Here is a 24957-nt window from a genome sequence, read left to right on the forward strand (position 1 = left end):
AAAAAAAAATGCTCATTTTGAGGCCCTTCGATGTTTCTTCTTATGGTAAGTTTTCCAGCAGAGCGAGTTCGATTACCACGTTTGTAAACTTTCCCATGCACTGTAAATTTCAGCTCAATTTAACAGATGAAACTTCTATTTAATCATAATTAAGTCATTTCTGCTAAGCAAAGACAAAGAACTGATTCCTTTGCTTGGAAGCATTAAAAAGTTTTACCGCTGCATTGAAGCATTTGTTTGAGCGTCGAATATTCTGACCTGAAACCGTGTTGTCGATTATAAGAATTCTTTAAATCGAAACCATGCTTTCGATCATATAATTCATCTAATCCGATCAATTAATTTCCAAAAATTTCGGAACAAATGTTTATCAAAAATTAAAGAAAGTGCTCTAAATTAGATACTGGTCTCTAATTGTTTACAATAACTCTCGGTTCCTTTTGGCGCAGAATATTTTGATGACTGCTTTCCTCCAAAAGTTTTAAAATTTTTAATTGTCAACAATTTTGTTGTAAACGTCGGTAACAATCAGTAAATGGCCTTCAAGTACGTTTTCAGTAACCTAGGACATAAATGATCATACGAATGAATCGAATGACAATTTAAAAACGAGGCCTGAACATCATTCTCACAAAAATTCATATCTTCAAGAAAAGTCTGTGGCCTGTTTGATGAGAATGGAACTACCAGAGGTTTTCTATCAGTTTTGAAAACGGATGCAGTAACTGAATGAACATATTGGATACTTTTGTTGAACAAATCAGTGTGAATTTTAAAAAAGTTTATAGGGGAATACCATTTAAAATACTGAAACGAGGTTTACTATATCCGCTTTGTTATGTAATATAGTCAAGCGGCTTTACAATTGACTTCGTAGAAATATAGATTACAACAACAATCGAAACTTCACCCGAGTTTTTGAATTTTGAGAATTTTGCTGATTTGCAAAATGGTTCAACGCAAACCAGCTCAATTTTTCTAGCGTTTTTTTAACCGGTGTTTGTAATTTGTTTACATTAAAATTCTTAGAAATAATTTTGTTCTCTCTCTGTTCTTTCCCTTTTTCTTTCCCTTCCTGAATCGAATTTATGGCTGTGCTGACACAGTACAATAAAAGAGATGCAAAATATTGAACAATAATATTTTGCATATACTTTTAACTGGTTTGCATATAAAGACAACGGGTAGTGACACTTGAAAACTTTATAGGATCGAGTGGATTTTGAAGTACCCCTTTTAAGTGTTTTTTATTGGTATTCACCTAATTTGCAGTGGTTCAGCAGCAGTTTGGTTCAGGATTTTTGCGTAATGGCTATAAAACAACCACTCGATATTTCAACAGTTGATTAATAATTCTTTCAACTCCACCAACCGCCTAATGCAGCCAGTTAATCAGGAAAAATAGTTCGTTGAAAAACTCATAATCTGGAAGAAATATGTAATCCCTCGCAAGAGTTCAAATTCTTCGACCAATTGGAGGGCTCCAGAATTAGTTTTTCGACATACATGTTTACGAGAGCTATCTCATCATTATCCATGCCCCACTAAGTTGATATGAAATGTTATATTTTTCCAAATGGAACAGCAGACCTCCATTTTATTTGAATATATTTAGTTATTCTGTAATCAGCTTGGTTACCCAAAATTAATAGACAGACGACCAAATAATTTCGATCAAAATAGACTTAGTTATGTAGATCACGTGTAATATTTTGCATCAGAAAAAGCTTCCGCTTGCTTTGAAACTTTCGTAAGCTATATGTGCAATACAAAATTGCAACTATAACGGTCGTTTGAAACATAACTCCACATGTGCATTTTGGTAGTCTAGCAATAGTTTGAGGACTATATTTGCTAAAATTGATTTAGTGAAAGCGACTTCTATCTTATCTCTAGTCACACTTATTCCTTCATGCATTGTATTCATATCACATCTAAAACACGCTCCTATTGTTAATAGTTTGTTTAATGGTTATAATGTAGTGTTTGCTGAATGTTATTATACGCGTCTAATTCGTTTGCCATGTGTTAAAGCGTTTCATGTGGCTAAGTCACACATGTGCATAGTTTGAGCGTGTTTTGTTCATCAGTTCATCTAGCTATAGAGTCGATCCTGCTCGACCAGTAGCATATTTCGAAGATATTCAATATTAACCTCCATTTACAAACGCAAGCCATAAATTCTCGCGACCCAGATATAGTTATCACAAGTCCATTATAGCAACTTGCCTATAATAATTATCTCCATCAACCTTCGCTGCAATCATTACTCAAGTTAGTAAGCATGTTTTTCATTTAATATTGACACACGTAAAACTGCATGCACACTAAAAAAAAACTAAGGTGAATTTGCCGCTAAACGCAACTTTAATTTACTGAAACGATATAATTTTGCCTGACCTTAACTCACATTAAATCTACCTTAAAATAAACATAAAATCTACAGTGCTCCATAAAAACTTGAGAACTGTTCTTATGGTTCCCACCTAATTATTCCCTGAAATATGCTAAAAAGCGCTAGATTTATATTTAAATGGAGCCCTTGAAAACAGCCAAACTTTCAGCCGAAGTCGGCTCTCTTCAGTGTTCCAGCTCACTTACTAGATATTATTTGCGCCTTGGGGTCATCAGGTTTTGAGCTGGACCTTCCGTACCTTAGCTCTTTCAACTTCAACTACACTGCATGTCTCTGAAAGATTAAACGTCCGTTTTACTTACATTTAAATAATCTTTCTGCAGGTATTATGCGCGTTATGCGCGGACAATTGCTGAAAAATCTTTTCGGCCAGACCCCTCCACTCCCATAAAGGCGAAAACTAAGCAACCCCATGATTTCCTGCCAAAATGTTGCTCTGATTTCAAAGATACTTGCTTTTATTATGTGCAAGAGAACTAACGTAATAGAGAGGTGAAACTAGACTATTTTATAGAAAGCCAAACAAATTTTTTAACAGATCTGAAAAAAATCAAACAAAATCCACCAGTTCACAAAGAAAATTTCAGTTATTTTCTATTACCTCAAGCATGCGAGCCTTTGAGAGCTCGAAGTTGCTATTCATTTATTTAGTATTTGGCCCTCTGCCCCAGGAATGTCTCCTCTTGTTAGTTTCAAAGATTTTTTCACAATTTTTGCTTCAGTTTTTAACTTTCGGAGAGATACGCAAACATTTACATGAAATTGGCCATTTTTCTCGACGAATATTACAGCCTAAGGAAGAATTCTTAAGGCACACTTTTTTGAGTCTTCTGAATAAGTTCTAAGTCTTAGTTGAAAATGTGCCAATTAGCCAACTTTTTTCAAAATATTCTTGAAAACTTTCAAATTCCGGGAAGAAAAACCAATATTTTTTTCTATCAAGCTTTGTTCTTAAATATTTCTCGCGAGAACTATATCAGTAGGTATATAGAGAAAAACAAACAATCTTTCTGCAAACTTTGACAAATTTGTGTTTTTGTAATTTTCGGGCAGCCGATTTTTTTCGAAGTTTTTCCTGGCGAATTTGTTCTATTACGAAAAAAACGATCACGCAAGAATACTGATGACTTCTATGATCTTCGTTTTAAAAAGAAAAAAATCTAGAATGGGTTCTTTTGACATTGGCGCTCCTAAACGTCACTACGTTTTTAAAAAAATATATTTGCGACCATATTGGCTACAATTGCTAAAAAATAAAAACCGGGGACTTAAATCATTTAAAAAGACTTGAGAGGAGCAAAGAAAAGATGAAATACAAAAAATTGAAAACAAAACTTGGGAAAGCAAATTGATAACAAAATTTCTTATATGAAAAAAATGAATTCAGTGTTAGACAATTGATTTGGCCAATCAGATGTTTTATTACTTTTGTAATTTGCTCATTCCTGGTAATTTGTTCGGTTTTGATTGATTAATAAGTCACTGAGGCAGCTTAAGCATAGCCATGGCTTGCAAGTTGTGGAAAAATAGGGCAATCTCATGTAAGCTCGGAGAAAATGCTTAAACAATTAGATTTCAGCTTCAATCAATCAATTTTATCGTCTTTAACCCAAGGATATTTAAATTTTTTCTTACCGCGCCGCAAGTTCAAAAACTGTAACTGATCTCTTCCGTTTGTGCCCCCCCCCCCCCCAAGAATGTTTTGCGCACCCCAGTAATAGAGCGCGTGCCATTACATTGTAAATAATTATCTAAAAATATGGCACGTGCGTCTGGGGGGTGCAAATAATATGCGCCCACTAAGCTGAGGGGGGGGGGGCACAAACGGAAAAGATCCACTGTAACAAAAACACGATTGATTTCTGTTGATGTTTATATCATTTGAAGTATTGTATTTATGTATAAGTTTCAAACGTCACGTGTATAAGTTTTCTGTAAATATAAATTCATAAGTTCATACACAAGAAACTTTATGCAAGGCTATAATGAAACATATCTCAATTGTTCCAAATTACTAGAAGAGTGGCACTAGCGGAAGAAACCTGTGGTGAGTTCAATATAACATAAAAGGTCGAATTTCTTAATGTTCGTCAACTCCGCATATAAAAGCCCGCTCAGCTCAATGGTTACTCCCTATCAACAACTTCAACACCTCTTCCACATAACTTTTAGTGAAGATATGAAGACACCTTGGAACTGTAGAAAAAACAGCTCAGTTTTTGGCAGATGGCCACTTAAGGACTTAAAAACCATCCACTGGGTACCTTTAAAACGCGCCATTCGTGTAAAAAAATCGTATTCTTTTAGTCGTCTTTCTGTCGTTTGTTCAATGAAATCTTTAAACACTTGAAATTGAAAACGAATCCTCAGATAAATTTTATGATTAAAAAATAACCGTTAAATAAACTAAACCTGCAAAAAGATTGAAATTGAATTTAGGAGCTGGCGGTTCAATTTTTTTTTGAATTGATCCTCCTCACAATTTGGTAGCAAACTAATAAAAAATAAGAAAAAGTAACTAAAATAACGATAAGAAGCATTCCTTAAACAAAAAATTGGTCGCAGATGGGAAATTTTTTTAGAAGGAACAGAAAAGAGTTTCATACTAAATTTGTGATGCCTTTTTTAGATGTTGCTTATACATTGTTTTGCATGTTTTTTACTCGTCAAGGCATCTAATTAGGCATGCATAAGGATTTCAGACTTTTTTGATTAACGATATTTTAAAACTTCATACTTAGCAAATTTATAACTGATTTTTTTTCTATGACAGTGATCTCAGATAATCAGCAAAGTCAAGTGTTTCTTTCAGTTTTTTCTTTTAATGATCGTTCGATAAATTTTTAAAGTTTGTTAAAACTTTCATAAAACCTTGTTTGGACTTTTGAGCGCAGTGAAATTTAGACGAGCGCAATCTTCATTGTCTGAGAAAATTTTTTGTGAACCAATCTCTTCAACCTGATTCAATTTTGAAGCAAGTAAGTCCTATTTTGTTTTATTTATAAATTTTAGAAGTTTTATCTTATATTCATCTTATATTTAGCTCATATATAGTTCATATGGGGATCCATGAACATCTGCTAATCTTTCGTGAAAAAGTTTATGGTTTCTTAGCGTTACCAACTATATTTATAGGTTTTTAGTGCCCTGTCACACTATCATAGTAATGATAGGTCCCAATAGCAATGAAATGAGGCATTTAAACATATGATTTTTCGAAAGAAAAGTTTAAGGTTCTGATGGCTTCAAAATTGTTTTTTTTCCCAAATTGAACTGACTTTTGACTGGATTGTAATTTTTTTTACAAAATTTTTTATGACCTTTTGTGGTCAAATAAAGGACAGTCTTGATGAGAATATTTGTAGGTAGAAGCAAAACTATTTGATGCCTTCAGTTGATAGCTAATGGTTTTAATCACTTCGAAACTATTTGTTTTCAAGAATATCAATGTAATTTTGAAATTGGTCTTTATCTTCTTCTTTTTGTCAATCTTTAACTAATTTTAACAACTGGCAGTTCCTATCCCATTTGTCCAGCGCGCTGTGTTACGGGTACAACAATAAGAAGGGGGTTGAGTGGGCTGAAGTGTGTTTGTGGGGGGGGGGGGGGGGGTAATGTGGGTGGGGGCGTGTGAAGTGGGGGGGGGGGTTGGGATGGGGGTATGAAGTCGGGGTAAGCTGGAGTTGGGTTACAGATGCAACGAAAACAGGGGTTGAGGGGGGTTGTGGGCGGAGGGCTGATGTGTGTTGGGGGGCGGGGGTGATGTGGGGGGGGGCTGATGTGGGTGGGTTTGTGAAGTGGGGGGGGAGGGGTGTGAAGAATGGGGGTCAAACTCACAGGCCGCTGGGCTACGGGTGCAACGATAAGCACCAGTAGGGTGTGAGGGGGGCTGATGTGTGTTTGTGTGGTGGGGGGTGCTGATGTGGATCGGGGTGTGTGAAGTGGGGGGGTGGGGTGGATTAATTGTGGGAGTCAAACTCTAAGAACCGCGTTCACACCATTATTTATATCTGTCTCCAAAACAGTTTCGTTAACAGTTTCGTTGAATTGCATGCTTAGATTTTAGTAGGCTGAAAACATCTAAGAGCCCTTCAATGCCTTCTGCCTGTTTTTCCCGTTTTTGAGGACGAAAAGTCAAATGTGTCCCTGGAAAAATTGGTCAAGTGAAAAATCGCGTAAGGCCACGTGACTAATATAATTGCCGCAAACTTCGTTTGTGAGCAATTAAAAATCTTTTCAGTGAATAGCTTATGGTTTTAACGGCTTCAACATTGTATGCCTTCGTAAACTGTTTGCAAATTTTTGGGTTTTGTAGAATTTCTTGGTTTTGAATTAATTTTTAATAGTTTTTTGAACTTTGCCCCTTTGTTGTCGACTTGTTACCTAGTCAAATCAAGGCAGGTAACTTTGGTTGGCCTTTTAGTAAAAGTCAAGTAAATTTGTTTAATATGGGTTTTATCTGCTGCTATTTTGACCTTGCTAGTAAGATTTTTCTTAAATTATTTAGAATTTTGGTTGTAATTAACGTCTGAGGTTGTTTTATTTTCTCTTGTCTCGCAGTCTCATTATTGGCAGGTATCATTGGTCCTCTAATGCAGCATAATTATATTCACGTAGTGGTTTGAGTTTGGTAATATTTTTTTACTCATACACCAATTATTTGTTAGTTTTTGAAAGTTTCTAATCTCTTCCTCATTTGTTAGACAATTAAGTCAAAAATTGATGTGCAAACGCACTTAACCGAGAATCGTTGCTTAATAATATGGTGAATATTGTTTCCGCAGTAGTGTGTTTGTTGTATGATATTTGTGGTTCGAGGACTTTGTTTACGAGGACCTGTTTTTGTTTTCGCAGAAGACTGTTGTGTGTGTGAGTTTGTGAGTGATAATGGCAGAGAGGCCGAAGGGATATGGAATGACAGCTGAGTTGCAGGAGAGGACCAGTGGCAAGTACGACTATGAGCTGGAGAAACAAGTGGTCGACTGGATTGTTGAAGTCACTGCCATTGAGGACTTAAGAGGAGTATCAGGTCAGTAAGAGCTGGCGTCTCTTTTTCCCCACTAGAGATATCAATGTATTACTACTGTGACCTGTAAAATTTTATAAATTTGCACAGATATCTAGAGTACAAACTTATAATTAATTGAGGAAAGCAAAGTCCCCGAAAATTAACTTAGTCCAGCTCCTAATAACTCAAGTTAATAATAAAAGCTGGTTTATACGAGATATGCGGACTGGGCATGCCAAATCTGCTCAAACTTTTTTTTCGGTCTGTTCCCTAGCGATGAAAAATTTTGAAATCAATCATGCTGATATGGTCGATCAACTGTCGGAAAAACCCGTAAAGTCAAGTTACAAACTGTCTTTTTTGAGAATTTCCAGTATGATTTCTGTGGTTTTTCCCTCTTCTTTTTTCATTCTGGGCTTGGGACTGGCAGTGATGGAGTAATCAAACTGATTATAAGAAATTTGCACCCAAGCAGATGTTAAACCCCCCCTTTTCTAAACTCCCCCTTTAAAGAAATTGAAACAATTCTAGCAAAACAAATCTAAACGAAATATGTAATATATCTAAATTAGTGGCGGAAAAAATTGTTCAGTCGAGTCAAAATCTGACTTGTGAGGGTTTTTTCCACAATACTCTGTGTATTTCTCCTGATGCGTTTCCATTGGCAGTCGAGAATCTACTAAAATATAATTCAGAAGACTGATATCGATAGCACTAAAAACATGAATGTACAGCTTTCAAAACTATTAACACCAGACAGGAAACAATAAATTAAGACATAACAAAACAAACAAGGCGGCTCGGTAAATTGTCCACCAAATGAGGAACAGATGGAAAAACAAAAAAAATCAAGTATTTTTCGAAAAAAAAACTGGTGTATGATCGAAAAGATAGCCTCCAAAGCAAATAACTCAGTGGAGTAAAAAAGATGCATTGGATTGATGTGATATGCCGATATTAAGAAAGCGAGCGAAGACGAACGGCAAAATCAAACAACAACAACAAACATTAATTACATCAAAAAATTTATGTCCGTTTTAAAAAAACAAAACGTAATAACCAAGTCAAAATAGCGTCAAATAAAACTGAAAATAGACAAAATAACTTGTAATTCACCAGAAAAAAATGATTATTCACCAGTTCATAATCAAGCTTGGTAACAATTAGACAAAAAAGAACAGAAACTTTAAAGTTAGAAAATTCGCTAATTTTTTTAAAAAAAATAATTAGTTTCAAAGTAATGAAAACCATTAGGAATCAACTAAAATATCCCATAGGTTTACAATTACCAATGCTTCTATAGAAGGGAATTAAGAACTCTTGGTATTCAATTTTTTAAGCAGTTACAAAAAGAACAACAAATAGACAACAAAAAAAATCAATTAAAACTTGCCAGAAAATGCTTTGGAAGCCGTTAAGCCATACTTTGGCACGCAAAAAATGTTCAAGTGCACTTTCGTCGAACACCGATAATGCTTTATGTGGCCGCTCAATAATGAAAATAAGCAACAATTAGACAAAAAAAGAAAAAAATGCAAAATTATGCAATATTTGTTTTTTCGAAAAAAATTTATTTCCAAAGACATAAAAGCCATCAATTACAAAATGAAATTTTGAATAGGTTCATCCATTGTTTCAAAGGAAGCCCTTGAGACTTGCAATTATCCAAAATATGTCTACAAAAATATGACAAAAATCAGAAATTCATTTACTTTTTTTTTGTGAAAAACCGTGTGGAAGGCAGTAAAGTCATAACGAATTCTGTTAAGACCATAGATTTTGTGACACCAATCCCTTTTGAAAGCTTCCCTTGTAATGTATTATGTGACTTCTCATTAAGGAAAGTAGGTAACAATTAGACCAAACAGAAAAAAAGCAAGATTATTTAAAACTTGTTTTTATCGAAAAAAATTTATTTCCAAAGACATGAAAGCCATTAATTACAAAATGAAATAAGTGAATAGGTTCATTTGTTCTTCCTAGGGAAGCCTTCGAGACCTGCATTTAACCAGAACAAAACTTACGTCTATAAAAAGAACATCAAATATGACAAAATCAAAAATTAATTTACTTTTTTTTTGTGGAAAAACCCGTGTCGAACCCAGTAAAGTCATAACGAATTCTTTAAAAACATTAGATTTTGTGACACCAATCCCTTTTGACACCTTCCCTTGACAAAAATAATGTCATCTTTAACCTTTAATTGAAGAGACCTGGTAACAAACAGACAATAAATTGAACAAAATTGCGAAGTTGAAATGTTTTTTTTTTATTTTGGAAAACAATTGTTTTCAAAGTCATGAAAGCCATTATCTATCTTCTAATATCAGAAAATCAGCTCATCTTCTCTTTCAGGAGAAGCCAATCAAACAGGGTCATTGTATAGGAAATTAAATACACCTAAAAAGACAAAGTAAAAACGACAGTTAAAGACAAAATTAAAAAATTCAATTAAAATCTTCGAGAAAGTATTGTCGAAGCGGTAAAGAACCACAATCTATATCTTTAAGGATTTGAATATTATCAATTGTGCATTATTTTGAAATTGAAATATGTGATATATGAACTGAAAATAACGTGATAATCTGCCAAAACTAGAAAACATAAAAAATGGGCAAATTCCTAAAAATTAAAAAATTGTGAAATCTAGTAGTATCAAAGCCAGAACACCATAACTTAAGGCGTAAAATCACAAAAAACTAAATTTCAATTCAGCAGAAAAAAGGAGCACTCTTTGATTGCTGACACTAAGCTACAAGTTGACCAAATTAAGAGAAAATTGGAGGCAAAGTTCAATAAGCCATTTTTTATTTAAAAATCAAAGTCAAAACTACCATAAGCTTTCAAGCAATCAACCAAATAAACTTATTTCGAGATAATCAGGAAGCCAATAGGACCTATAATTATTGAGCTTTGATTTGAAATGTTCTGTTATTTTTATAAAATGTTCTGTTTTTTTTATCGCTTTTTTTTTAATAAAAAACCGACTGACGACAGTCCGAATTATTTTTGGATTGTAACGGTCCGAGATTGGTACAGAACTAGTCCTGCTAATGCTGATTGTTCATTAGGAATATTTAATTTTTAGAATGTCATTGAGATAGATATTTTGTTTAGAAAATCAAAAATAAGTACTGCGTTTTTGATAATCAACGAACAAAGATAGCAAAAACGGCAAAGCTCTATTTACAGTGCACTCTCAACGGAAGTTGAAGTGGAATTAGCCCATTTTTCAGTCTACAAAGATTGTGTTAGTGGTGTTTGGGTGTGCACTTCCTGCAAATTTAATCACAGTGGACTAAATAAACTTATTTCGTGCTGTTTTTGATGAAAATGTCTGTATTTTGTAATATTTAGCCGGAATTTGTGACAAAAAATTTCAATGAAAATAGCCGACAATTCATTTTGTCTTTAAACGTAAAATCAACAACATCTTTTAAAAAAATTTTATTAAGTTTTATCAAAATTGGCGAAATTTTAGTCAAAAATTCCTAAAAGGTGAATGAAATCAACGGAATTCACTCTATTATCTCGCATGTTCACAAAAATTTAAACCTCGATATCTCCCTGTCAAAAACGAAAATCAAAAAAAATCTTTTTAATTCCATATTCTACGCTGGACAAGCTTTCTAATGGGACCAGTCTCAACTCTCTACGATGAATATATCGATCGGCCAAAATTGACAACAAAAAAACCCATTTGAGTATATAGTTCCTCCCCCCTCAAGAGGGGTCGGAACAAATAAGGATAATATAGCCAAAAGGTTGTCGGAAAAGTTTTTCAAGTCAAGCTAAAACGTGACGATCGAGATATTTCAGTAAACGTTTTTCGTTCGTTCTTTTTAATTCCGGACTTGGACCTGCAAAGGCCTGGTTACTGAAACAAACTATGAAAGTACTGATATAGCACGGTAAATAACAGTACTTTTAAGTTCTCTGAAGCCAATACAAACAAAATATGAAACAAATGAGAACTAAACATTAGAAATGTGAAAAAGCGTCACATTTTTGTCTTCTTATGAGGCAATTTCCTTGAAGCCTTCTTTAATCTGTAAAAGAAAAATTGAAAACAGAAATTCTACTCATTTTAATGCACTCTGATCATAGAAAAAGTTTTTAAGGAAATGTTGTTGTACACGTTTCGTAAACATTTAACATCTGGAATTTCAAGATTTTGCACAACGTGAAATATCATTTATTTTTCAATTTTACTTTTCAATTCAGGTCGAAAAATGCCAATAAAAATACTTCAGGTTGTTAATGTTTTCTTTGATCAATTAAAATTTTGATAGCAACATTTTGATGACAGCATTTTGATTTAATGCAACGTTCTTGCAAGATGTGACTTCCAATTCAGTCAAGTTTTCAAAAGGCCCGAACTTTCGCTAACTTTGCAGATGTCTTTTAATCTGTATTATCTCTTTCAAAATTTTTTATGCGCATAAAGCTGCTTCCAAGTGATTACAGAATGTAAAATCTTCAAGATTCGTTCAAGATTCTTTCAGGATTTTGAATTTCACTGGACTTCTTTGAGTCATGAAACCTTTGTTGCAGTCACAATCTTGTCTTTGAATCACTTCTCAGAACTATGAACAGCCTTTGAATTTAGAAAAGATTCATTTTTTGGAAGATGCTTGCAAGAATCTTGCAAGTTTTGAATCAGCTTGCAAAAAAGATTTGAGTACACTCCTCACTAGGGTACGATGTGGTCCACCACGTCCCGACTCACGTCCGTATCATCCATATCTGTCTTGGTTGCGGACCTCATCTTGGGTAGTGACTAAAGTGATGGTACAACTTTAAAAGTTAAGGCAATTCCTTTCGTTTGCTGCAAGAAATTAACGCTGACTGAACTTCCGTTTGCTTACCTTGATATTGGACATTATTGGCAAATGGGCATTAAATGGATGCATTTGCTTGTGTAGATTAGCTTGTTTTTTGTTGCACAATTAACTGTGGGATTAATTTGAATAATAATTGTGATTGTAATTCAGGACCTGATAACCTGCAGAAGAAGCTGAAGGATGGTGTGTACCTGTGCAAACTTATCAACTGCATCAAGGAAAGATCTGTCCCTAAGGTACTCCTCATACATTGGCACTGAATGAATAATCATCACTCTCGAAAACTTTCTAGCGTACCATTTTACGTGTCAGAAAAGACACGATCAGTTATATGAGAAATTGTGCAATTTACGTGAGCAGGGTCTTTTGCGTGACTTACGCTAAAAATTGATTTTTAATCAATAAAAAATAGCATTTTGAGTGTATTTTTCGTGGCATGTTGTTTTAATTTTTCAGCAATTTATCGAGTGCTTTATTACAAGAAATATGCAATACAACCAAAAAAAATTAAATTTAATTATATTATCATGTAATATTACACAAGGGCAGAGCTAAAAAATGTTTTCATAAACGTACGCGACACACTAATGCAGGTTTTTAACAGGAAAAATGCTGATTAAGCTTAAAATATCGATCAATACCTTTTTCTCGGGCGCAGACAGTACAATAGTACTAGTTCGAACCGTACAGGCAAAATAGTTTTATTGCCAAAAATTATCTCTGCTGTCGTATCGCTGGGATTCAAAGTGCTAATATATTGCAAAATTGATGAAACAAGTTTTCAATCTTTCCTACACGTCACTTCTTCTTTTACATTTGATCTCATCTAGAGCCCATCACTACTCTCTTCCGATGGTTTACAATACTTGTTGTTGAGAATGCACATGAAGAAGATCCATAAAAATACCGGTCAAAAATGGCATTTCCTATGCATGAAAAACGCCCGAAATTATGATAAAAGCTGTAAGCGTTTTACCTAAAATCGGCAAAATGTTAAGTGGGGGTTAGAGAAGAAAGAAAAGCGGTATGATCAAGTAGTTCTTAATAGTTATTTTCGGACGATTGATAAATTTGGTTTCTGGAAAACAGTTGATCAGATGGTCTCATACCAGCAAGCCCTTTAAGCATTAAACAATTTAAAAAGTTTTATTAACTTCAAATTCTCCAGAAATTAAAAGTTCTCTTAAGTCAAAACTTTTTGGCCATCTTTGCGTATATTTTTTGACAAGATATATAGCCAAGAAACTTTATAATTGAAATCAACAAGTAGTCAAATTAATTGCTCAAATATCTTTAAAAATATATAGTGGAATATAAGCAAAGTCCGCTGTAATTCGGGTCCATTTTTCACAGTCGGGTCATGGGTACTGCTACTACTTGTTTCACAATCGTGGTTTACGCTAACAGTTTTTTTTTCAAGAAAGTTTGAAATAAGCACTCCAAAGTGTAACATTGCGAGTGTTTACCGGTACTGAAAAAATCTTTAAGAGCTTTGAAAAATAGCATCAAATAAAGTACTTACATTCGGCGGTAAGGGCATTTCACAAATTTTTAATCAATTTTGAAAGGAAGCAAATATAAGACAATAGATTTTAGCTTATTAAAAAATATTGCGAGTAGCTTATGCAAAATAAGAAATTTATACTAGATGTAACATTCTAGTGTAAATTTTTTTACCGACGAGAGAACTTTTTCCACACTTAAGGCTATCAATTTTCTTAAAATCTTACTTGAACTCCACGACACAAACAACAAAATTGGCAAATTTTCTTATAAATTGACTTTTCTACCTCAGTCAAATTTCTTTTGACAGAAAACAGACGAAACAAAGAAAAAAATAACAAAATCAAATTTGTTATTCAAATTCAGAATTTTTCTGAATACTTTAATTGCCCACAATTAAAGAGGTGATTGATCAGTTTCCAAAACAAGAAACCAAAGAATAATAATAAATCTTCCTCATCAATTGCGGAAAGTTTTCCAAATTGATGATTTATCAATAGTTGCAGAATTATTCCTCAATTTTCTGGTTTCTTGTTTTTATGTCTTCATGTTTTTATGTTTTGTGAATTATGCAAGCATTCAGGTTTTTATGTTTTGTAAATGATGCACCCGTTATTAGTCAATTATGTTGCGTGCTATTATGTGAGATCTGGTTTAATTTTGAGTGAGTTTACTTGATAGCGAATTCGGCTCCTTTTGAATGTGATTTTTGCTTCAAGTTCTTTGCTGTTTTTATGCTCTTCTTCTATGCCCAGTTTCAAGCTCGGTTTCCTAAAAAGGCAGAAAATATGAGTATAACATGGCTCTACAACCGATTTGACGTGTGACAACTAAAATTGGGGAATATTGTGCAATTAGTCTGCCGCTCAATTGATTTTCCTTCGTTTGTTCTCGTCTTTCTTATGCTTTCATGTTTTGTGGTTTATGCTTCCCTTGCTTGGTCAACTATTCGGTGCCACTTTATGAAATCTAGTTAATATTTGGGGGGTATTTTATGCCTATTCAATTAAAAGCGATTGTGGCTTCTCTTAAAAGTTATTATTGCTTCAAGGCCGTTAAAGCGCGAAATGCTGCCCTAAGTAATGGGAAATCTAATTACGCAAAATTTCGTAGGTGGCGCTTCTGTCAAACATATTTTTTGATGAAAATTAGTATTCAGTTTTAAAGTTGAAAAACAACAAGTAGAATTTTCATATCGGGCAGCGCCTTTTCCTCCGGGAAGTTCGAAATTATGTTTCACAAGCACATGTTTTATGTTATGAAAGAGTGAAATCTGTTAACAGAAACTAGTAATTTTAGTCAGCATTTTTGATATCAGTGGAGGCCCGTAAAAAATTGTTTTCATTTATTCCAAAAGCTGGCATATTTAAAATTGGGATCTGCTGCGATCTTTATTCTGGAATGGTGAAACCTAAGATATATATCCTGTTTGGACAATTTGCAACTATATCTATAACATATCTGATAACTGATAAAAAGAGGAACATTGGAATTTCGTAGGTGGCATCGTTCCTTATAACAGTCAACTGTTGCGATCAACTTGCTCTCTCTAAATGATCTGCCGAAAATTTTTTATTTGCTTATAAAAACTGGATATGGTGTCGTTGTTCATTGATGATAATTTGGAGAAAAAACTTTGCTAAATGACCTTGAAAAAAGCAACCGATTTATCGCTGTACGCATACGTCACGCGGAGCCTGGCCCAGTGTTAGAGCTCTGTAATGTCTCAACCGGCAAATAACCACCACCAAATCTCATGAAAACTGCAACTACACACTGGGAAGTTCTTGATCAAAATGAATGCGTTCCTTCTCTATGAACTGTAGAGTATAAGACTATACAAACATGTTGACCAGGGGGCTTCCCCCTTGCGGCTTTTTTTGTTTTTTTGTCTTCATGTTTTTATGTTTTGGTATTCCTGTAAGCATTCATGTTTTTATGTTTTGTGGATTTTGCATCACTTATTAGCAATTATAGTTGGTGCCATTTGTGAAATCTGGTTTTATTTCGAGTGACATCGATTGAAAGCGATCTCGGCTCTTTTTGAAAGTGATTTTTGCTTCAAGTTCATTGCTGTTTTTATGCCCTTTTTAAATGCTCTGTTTCATGCTCGGTTTTCGAAACAGGCAAAGGATATGAGTAAGACACGCCCTTACAACCGATATGACAAGTGACAACTGAAATTTGGGGTTAATATGCTATTAGTCTGACGCTTAATTTATGTTCCTTTGTTTGTTCCTGTCTTTTTTAGGCTTTCATGTAATGTGGATTATGCTTCCTCTTTTTGATCAACTATTCGGTGCTTCTTTAGGAAATCTAGTTCTTTTTTGGGGGTATATTAGGCCTATTCACTTAAAAGCGAATGTGGCTTCTTCTAAGTGATTATTGCTTCCAGTACGTTAAAGCGCGAAATGCTGCCCTAAATTATTGGGAAAGCTCTGTACGCATACGTCACGCACACGCGGGGCCTGGCCCTGTGTTAGAGCTCTGTCATGTCTCAACCGTCAAAACTGAAGAAAACTGCGGCTAAATACCAGGATTTATGTTTGATCAAAGTGAATGCGTTCCTTCTCTATGAACTGAAAACTATACAAACATGTTGACCACGGGGCTTCCTCTTGCGGCTTCTACCTGATGCCTATCAAATTAAACGGCCGATTGCATTTCTTCGTCGTGCTCTATGGCTAGGCTTTCACTTGTTTGCAAGCAAAAGTCTTCAGTACTCGATAGTTTTCAGACCAAGTGATGTTTAGGTGCCATAGTGGCTAAGCAGAATGCCAGTAGCTCCCAATATCACTATCTTCAGCTCATTGCAAAAACACCTATCAGTTGCTGGAGATACTGATGGATCATTTTTAGTAGTAGAGGAGGACAGAAAAAATTTTGTAAAATTTTGAAACGGCTGGGCTAATGGCTGATGGAAGGAACCTCATTTGCCGTTTGCAGAGAAAAAGTTAAGAACTTTTTGTTGCAATAGTTCAGCCGATTTTGCTCCGCAAAATCACTCAAAATTCTGTCGTTGATTTTTACCTTTGTCCGATACACCTTTTCCGCCCTTTTCGCGCCGCGAGTGACAACTCTCAATTTCAGCAGTTTATTTGCTTAGCGAATAGAGTTACAGTTGTTTAAATTGAGGTGAGTACAATTGTTTAAATTTCAATGAGTACAAACTAAATGTATTAATGCACCACAACTCAATCGTTATAAATGGGTCCGATAGAAAAGACCCAATTCGACTAAGCAATTTGCAAGGCAGATATGAGCATGTCTATATGCAAGTTGGTAAAGGAAGTTAAGGTGTTAACGAATTATTTTAGAAAGAAGTCAATCCCCCTCAACTCTGCTGGCAATTTTCCATCCATCCAATTGTCCTTACTTGGTGAAAGTAGGGAGAATTTGAAACGTTCTATCAAATACGCACAACAAATTTCAAAGCAATTGAGCGTGGAATTGTTCATCCAATGCAGGCGGACTGGAACCACTCTATTATATTACTGTGATCTGTAAATGTTTTGACAGATTAGCCTGTGACATGTAACTGAGAAATTTAACTTAAAGCTAGTATTTTAAAAAACGAGCTGGGACAGAGTGAACAAGCATTTACTTACTTTAATATTTCTCTCTCAAATAAAGACATCATAACATTGCTTTGATTTATCTTTGCTTTTCTTTGCTTAAGGACAAACAAAATTTTATCGAGGGTTTCCGTCTTTGCACAAACAACCAGTTCAAATTCTATTAAAGGAACCCGCGTTTCACATTTAAAAAATGTCTGAAACGTCTCGAAACGTCTGCGCTGCCTGCCGTGCTGTATATAATGTGCCTTGTTTCCTTATACAGATAAACGAGTCTAAAATGGCGTTCAAACAGATGGAGAATATTGGCAACTTCCTGAATGGGTGCGAGAGTATCGGAGTGAAGAAACTGGACCTCTTCCAGACTGTCGATCTGTACGAAGGCCAGAATATGGCACAAGTGCTCAATGGCATTGCTGCACTGGGTGAGTCACTTGTAGTTGATTTGATTTGCGTTGCTCTTGCCTAATGAAAGTGGGGATAACGCCCAGCTGTTGTTTTATTAGTCAGTAAAAATATGCTTTGTAAATTACAACTCATTCGTAAATAGGTTTTGTAAATTCAATAAATGTACAAGCGTGAAAAGAAAGTTGTAAGCCTCCACTGGTAAATATAAAATACAAAGATCTCAAGGAATAACCTGTTTTCGCGTTTGGGTCCTCAGAAGTTATCTGGTAAGGTTGACTAGAGTATTTGATTGTCGCCAGTGATCATAGAGCTTTACGGTTGTTCAGTTTCGAAGATACAAAATTTCTGAGGAACAACCGGCAATTTCTCTAATCTTTTGGTAGTTCACATTAGCTCATCAAAAATATTTTGCAACTGCTATTAAATCGAAAATTGATACACCTTATAAGACATGCAAGAGCTCTTAATGTTTTCTGAACTTCTTAATGTTTTCAAAAAATTACCAAGAATTTCTGAATCCAGGTTCTTAGACATCAATTAAGAGCCTTAACAAATATAAGAAGTATTTATTGTAAATAACGACATTGCTATAACTTATTCTTAAGCCTAATAATTATTTTGAAAGTTTATCTTTCGGGCTCATTGTGAGAAGATTTAAAAACACTAAAAGGACAAGTATGTAACCACTAGCGTAGATCAAAGCCTTAATAGACTAACTCCAGTAAACTGCAGAAGCTGGAGCAGATTCCCTCTTTTCCGCTTGACAGCCAAGAGTGGTTCCAGAGCAGCAGTAGCTGACCGAGAAAGAGTAGCTGCTGACAGATACGTGGGGCGTAAAGTTATGATTGCTGCGTGAAAGCACTCAGATCATTCAATTAGTTTTATTCAAGAAACTAAACAGCATAATAACCCTTGTAGAGATCTAGACATATGAAAATATTGTCCTGTTGGAAGGTTGAGAGAGAACAACCTAATGTAAATTGTGCATAAGATAAGCTTGAGATGGGTTGACAAGAAGCTCTACTTGTTCAACGTATACTTGGCTAGAGAAATGAAGACTTGAGACAACAAAGAACCTGAGAACAGGTTATAAGAGAAGCCCATAAGTTAGTGTAAATGGCTTTATACCAGTTGGTGTAAATGGGTAGCATACTAGGCTTGCAAGTCAGAGATGCTGGTTCGAATCCAGTACTTGTCCATTTTCACAGTAGTTGCACCTGCTTAGACCCCCTAACATGTCCTCAGCCGAAATTGGCTATGAAGAGATTTGTCTTTAAATTAACGAGTCTCGACTTGTATTGACTAAAAATGCTCTTCTGGAAAATACATTGACAATCGAAGAACACCTAAACCAAGTATTGACCACGTACCAAAGAAGATTATCATGGTCGAGGTGAGACTTGTTCCACTGAAGGGTCTTTTCATGTGTCTTCTCTGATGTTTGATGGTAGCAATGTGATTGCCTCTTTTCAGGCCGGAAGGCGCAAACAATGGGCCACGCGGGCTTCGGGCCAAAAGAGTCATCCGAAAACAAGAGAGAGTTCACAGAGGAACAGACGAGGGCTGGCCAGAATGTGATTGGACTGCAAATGGGATCTAACAAAGGTGCCAGTCAGGCTGGTCAGAACTTCGGCAAGACCAGAGCAATCCTTGACTAGAGCTGATCTCGAAGTGACATTGAGGCAAAGAAGAATGAAATTATTTCTCAAATGCAGTATTGCAGTATTTAAAATAAATACAAGCAGTCAAAAATATCCATTTCATCGGTTTTGTGAAGAATAAATTTTGTAAAGAAAAACTTTAATTCTCTCTGTATTACGTAGTTTTGCAGATTTGACTGATGAAAAAGCAAAGAATTTATATTTTGCAATCTTTCTTTCCTCTAAGGACTTTTTTTAAGTTTTTATTTCTTAACTATAGTGTGCGGTGATGTTAATTTTAAAAGCGAGGTTGTAACTGTACACAATCAACCAAGTTGAATCGCAATAATCTCTTTGACCGTCTATGGTCCCAGACAAAATAATAAAATTTTATTAATAAATTCAATCGGAGCATGTTAAGTTTATATAAAACTTGCTTAATGTAAACAAACAAGCCTCACCAAAATTTATGGCTAATGTTATTATACACTCGGAAATGTTGTTATTGTACAAATCAGATCGTAGTTTTTAACTCAGAAAATTTATATTGTACTTGCTAAATTAAAACAAGTTGTAAACCCGTCATTCGCTGGCTTGCCCACTGGCTGAAACACTGCATAAAAATACTTGTGTTAGGAAACGCTTGCTCCAAGAGTGGTTTCTGTTGTTTCGATTGCGCAAGAAATGTTTTCACGAGAATGAAAAGTACACAAAATCCGGTTAACCGGATTTTGTGTACTTTTCATTCTCGTGAAAACATTTCTTGCGCAATCGAAACATTTGAAGGGTTTGCCATTGCAATACATTTTGTAAATGAAATTGTACAAGAAATTTTGTATCCTTTTTGTATGAATGGCTGCTCTGCAAGCACTCTAGTTGGAAAATTTTGACATCTAATAGTTGAAAGAATCAAAGAAAAAATGCCAAGAGAAGATTTACAACAAAACCAAATCTAAAAATCAGCAGCATTAATAACAAGCATGACACCAAAAAACATTTTTAAAAATTGCAAACTTAGAGTGATGGGAAAATGTTTATAATCTCAGACACGAGTAAAGTTATTAATCAACAAAAATTGTGAGCCATTTAACAAGTGTTTTTGAGGTTCAGATGATGCAGATATGTGCTCGAACGTTGTTTTCTTTGCCATTCATAAAATTATCACAATTTTTAAAACGCATAGGTACAGAAACAACATAGTATAGGCGAATTGAAATTAAAACTGAATATGTACAAGGGAAAGATCTTTCAGAGTTTTGAGGAATGACATTTATAATTCAAATGTTTCTAATAACAAAACACAAAGATTTAAATAAGTTTCAAACTGACAGTGAAGATAAATTTCAAATTATGGATCTTAAACAGAATCGTTGGATACTGAGAGCCAGCACAATGAATAAGACGTTCTGACATTTTACTGTCTATTTAATTCCTTCCACATAAATACTATAAACTTGAGTCGTCATCAGTGCTCGCAAACACTACCAATTGCTCGAACTTATGAGTCTTTTCCGATAAATTAGTAACATGGTATGAATCACTATAAAAATATTGATTGTTTCTTAAGTAATTGCGAGGACTATTTGATAATTTGGTTTGTAGAATGTTTTTTAATACGCAGTTTTTCAACTAAGAACATATTGAATTGCAATAGCAGAACTGAAACTGGAATAAAGTCGTTCCCGGGTCTCACCTCCTGCGTGCCATAACAACTTCTTATTCCAATGAGCCATCTGTCTAGGTTGAATATCTTTCTTGTGAATTTAAATCAGATTCAAAAAAACTTTATGAAAAACAATTGCGTTTTTTTTGCAAAAACTCAAACTGGCAATGAATATAAAATTCAAATTATGCAACTTAAACAAAATTCAACAAAACAAATATTTTCCCTCAACCAGCATACATTTTTGTTCTCTTGTTCCTGTCACGCCCTAACAGGAACATTACTCGTAAGTCGCAGAAAAACTGGCGGTTGAACATATGGTTTCGAAAAATGCAAGTCTCTTCTTTTTGAAAAAATAAGTAGACAATTACATATGACAGTCGTTTAATGAAAACTGAGATCAACAGTATAGGGCAATTATGATGTTTCTATAAAATATGCATATGTTGAGATAAGGAAATAAATAAAATCTTTCTCTTTGGATTTTGAAACAATTTCTCTGCAACATTTCCCATTTTTTGTAGCAATGGTAATAAAAAAAATAGATTAAAAAAACAGTTGTTTAATATTAAATGTCAGTTTAAATTGCTGAAGTTAATTAAAATACAGCGATTGCCTTCAAGAACTTAAATCAAGCAAACAGTTGAGGAGTAAAACGTTGTCAAACAGAAATTTTTTTCAAAATTTTCTGATAGTAAGGTTCAGATTTTGTAGATTGATTATTTAGGTCTGTACAGAAGACAATTTCAACCAACTTTTCATTGAAGGAGTGCACATTTTACTCATTGAAATATATTTGGTTTGAATCTTTTATTTAATTTTTTGACAATCGCATTTGAAACATAAATTCTCACCCATTTTTGTCCCCCAAACTATGTTGAAGCAAGTTTAATAAAATGCAAATTTGAGAAAAAAATTAATTTTAATGGCAAAACTTCGTGCTGTGATCCCACTTTTTTCCCAAGCTAATTTTATATAAAATTTCGGTTTCTCAACTTGTTTCAAAATCTTGAAGGGGCGTTTTCTATTTTCTCGTTTGTTTTAAGAATAGCTAGCTATACAATAACCATTTTACAGATTTAAAAGTTCAAAATTGCGGCAAAATGATCAAAAGCTTGTAAAGAGTTTGTTCAATCGAAACATCAACATTTGATCTGTTCACTAATTAACTGATACGTCCTCAGGTTAAAAGACACGTGGATAATGAATTGTGGTTCCAGAAAAATAATCACTAAGTTAAATTAGGTTAAGTTAAACATAGCTTTAACACATACTTTTTTAACTTAAACTTTTGAACAACAACTTTGTCATACTCAATTTTTGCAGCCACAGAGATTAGAAGGCATAACTTGAGCTGAATAACTCAGTTACTGATTTAAATCCAGCACAGATTCGCCACCACTGATGAATACAGAAAGTGTATGCATATAGAAGCTTTCATTTTCTCATTTTTACTACAAGGCATTCAAACTGACTGTCTTCGGATCAAAAGTAAGCATAGCTTTGGTTTTTATTTGTTTCGTTCTTGCTTACACTTTAATTGCCAGTTTTATAGCCAGTCTTTTTAAACACATACACACACACACACACACACACACACACACATACACACACACACACACACACACACACACACACAAACAAACACACACACACACACACACACACACACACACACACACACACACTCACCTACATACATACACACGCACGCACGTACGCACGCAATACACAGCAGATGGTTTTTCTCTTAACTCCCGTAGGAATAAAAACGCATTAAAAAAGGAACTAAAACGCAATTGCTTTAACAATTACGTCTCTTTTTTAAACAGAAGTGACAATCCTTATACAAGATGGCAAGCAGACCAGCTGGATATGGACTGACTGCAGAGTTGCAGGAGAAGAAGGACGCAAAGTATGATCCAGAGATGGAGAAGGAAGTTGTCGAATGGATGGGAGTTATCACGGGAGAGACCCTTTACGTATCCGGTAAGTTCATGTACAAGTGCTCAAATCAATTCTGCCCCTTCCATATGCAATAGAAAACTATTTTGGCTTTTCATTGGGAGAGGAAGCAGTTCTAATGGCTATCTAGTGCTCCCAAATGTCTCACAAAACATTGATCCAATATTTCTAATATTTCGATTTAAGAGGAACATTTTTTCCCTTAACAATTAGAACGCTTCATTTTTTATACATAGGTTGCAAGATTCTAACACAATATCTGAAACCTGTTGCATAAAACTGCTTTCTCACAGTTGTATAACCTACTTGTAAAAAGGATCGCTTGTTAGATCCGGATCATTTAGTTCCGATTAGAGCCATGAGACAAGTCGGTATTTTATGCTCTTCGTAGAGCCAATAACTCTTAATGAAGCAATTAAATTTAATTAATACTTTTTTTTCAGAGAAAACTGACTCTAATAAGACACTGTTATGCTCGAAATTTTCTCTGATGAGACCCATTAGAGATTGATTTCTGATAAGACTGAAGTGCGACTGAGTCCAACGTTGCGTTTTCGTGGCCAACCACGCCATGTAATTTTGAGCGCATTAGTAACAACTGCGCGCCCATGTGATTATGATCATAAGTCGGTTCGGCCCCGGTTCTCAGGCTGGAAGGAATGGTAATTCTAGGGAGAGAAGTGTGAAAAATTAACATTTATAACCAACCGTCTAATTTGACCAATTCAATGCATTATAGGGCCTTTCGCATGTACTTTATATAGACAAAATAGAACCATCTGCGTTGTGGATTTTTCAGCAGCTATTTAGCTAATTATATTTGAGTTTCTGAGTTTCCGTTTAGTCGTGCCGAGATATTTTAAAGACATTTTAAAGCCATGATAGTTTCAGCAACAATAATTGTCGGATTAAATTTGTTGAGCAAAACATTCAACCGACAGGGTTTTCATTTCATTACTTTTTACTAGATCTCTTTAAACCATCAAGTATAAAAATTCAATTGCTTCCATGCTACTTTCATCAGGTTTGGAGTTATTACAAAAGATCCACAAACTAGTCAAGTCTCCCCAAAATAAAAAATACCAAGCTGGTTGCAACCATGCTAAGTTAAACTCACTATTATTTTTTTACAGTGGAAAAGATTTGGATTGTATCGGGGCGGCAACGTTTTTGGGATCTTCTCACAAATCTTTCAACTGTTTGATGTCAACAGGAAATTACAATAGTGAAAAAAGGTATTTGAAAAATATTTCGTTTCTTAGAAAACATTATAGGAGTCGCAATTTGATCTCTGTTTTCACTGTTTTCTCTAACGACTTTTGCAAATTCTACTAAAAGCTATATAAATATTCAAATTAATTTCAATTGCTTTTGGGTCCTATAAATGGAAGCTAATGATTTCCTATGACTTTGAAACTCTATCTTTTTTCTTTACTTGGCCAATGCCCGAAAAAATGGATTTTTTCGGGGGTTTTCACCACCCGGGTATCTCGATGAGAGGTTTACGCGTGTGCGGAAAAAACTGACACTAGGTAAATTTAGCTCAGATTTTTGTCAAAATTGGTCATATATGCCCCCCACAAAGCGCTATCGTGAAAACTTGGGACAATCTTTCGTCACTCGTTTCTACGCCATAATTAACACGTTTCCACACCATAAGTAACTGATTTCCACGTCACCCATTCCCATTGTTACAGCATACAATAACCAAAATTAAAGAAAAACTAATTGTTAACTAATTTCAGAAATTTTGTTTTTTCTTACAATTAGTGGATTAAGAAAACATTGAGCGGCCTTACAATAATCAATAACACTGTTCACAAGAACAATTGAGCCCTTGAATTTGGTCTCAAAAGATCACTAATGAAGTGGGGCAACAATTTTTTAGGCTAATTACATGCTCAAATTGGTCGATATACAACCCTGAATTTTATC

The 24957-nt window shown here is 34.7% G+C and overlaps 2 protein-coding genes across 3 annotated transcripts in view; both read left to right on the forward strand.

Annotated features, from left to right (window-relative positions):
• The first annotated feature begins 1982 nt into the window (after nt 1-1982).
• LOC142340046 (transgelin-3-like) lies at nt 1983-19629 on the forward strand. Its single transcript, XM_075390450.1, has 5 exons — nt 1983-2274; nt 7271-7445; nt 12419-12504; nt 17612-17771; nt 19228-19629. The coding sequence occupies exons 2-5, from the start codon at nt 7304-7306 to the stop codon at nt 19410-19412; spliced, it is 573 nt and encodes a 190-aa protein (XP_075246565.1). The 5' UTR covers nt 1983-2274; nt 7271-7303; the 3' UTR covers nt 19413-19629.
• A 2737-nt stretch (nt 19630-22366) lies between these two features.
• The window catches only part of LOC142340055 (myophilin-like), a 44477-nt gene continuing 41886 nt past the window's right edge, over nt 22367-24957 (forward strand). Inside the window, exons 1-2 of one of the 2 annotated variants that reach the window (XM_075390461.1) lie at nt 22367-22548; nt 22890-23046. In XM_075390461.1, the coding sequence (XP_075246576.1) occupies nt 22911-23046 (136 nt within the window). In that variant the 5' untranslated portion in view covers nt 22367-22548; nt 22890-22910. Of the gene's footprint in view, nt 22549-22720; nt 23047-24957 lie in introns of those variants that run through there. The other variant, XM_075390470.1, reaches the window with a different exon arrangement.

The sequence above is a fragment of the Convolutriloba macropyga genome, chromosome 1 (genome assembly GCF_964194025.1).
Source record: "Convolutriloba macropyga chromosome 1, txConMacr16.3, whole genome shotgun sequence".
In the NCBI taxonomy this organism is placed as follows: domain Eukaryota; kingdom Metazoa; phylum Xenacoelomorpha; order Acoela; family Convolutidae; genus Convolutriloba; species Convolutriloba macropyga.

Excerpts from the sequence above, each read along its gene's own strand:
- LOC142340046 (XM_075390450.1), top strand. The coding sequence starts at position 7,304 with ATGGCAGAGAGGCCGAAGGGATATGGAATGACAGCTGAGTTGCAGGAG. Across the intron at positions 7,446-12,418 it reads GGACTTAAGAGGAGTATCAG|GACCTGATAACCTGCAGAAG; the intron begins GTCAGTAAGAGC and ends ATTGTAATTCAG. Across the intron at positions 17,772-19,227 it reads CAATGGCATTGCTGCACTGG|GCCGGAAGGCGCAAACAATG; the intron begins GTGAGTCACTTG and ends GCCTCTTTTCAG.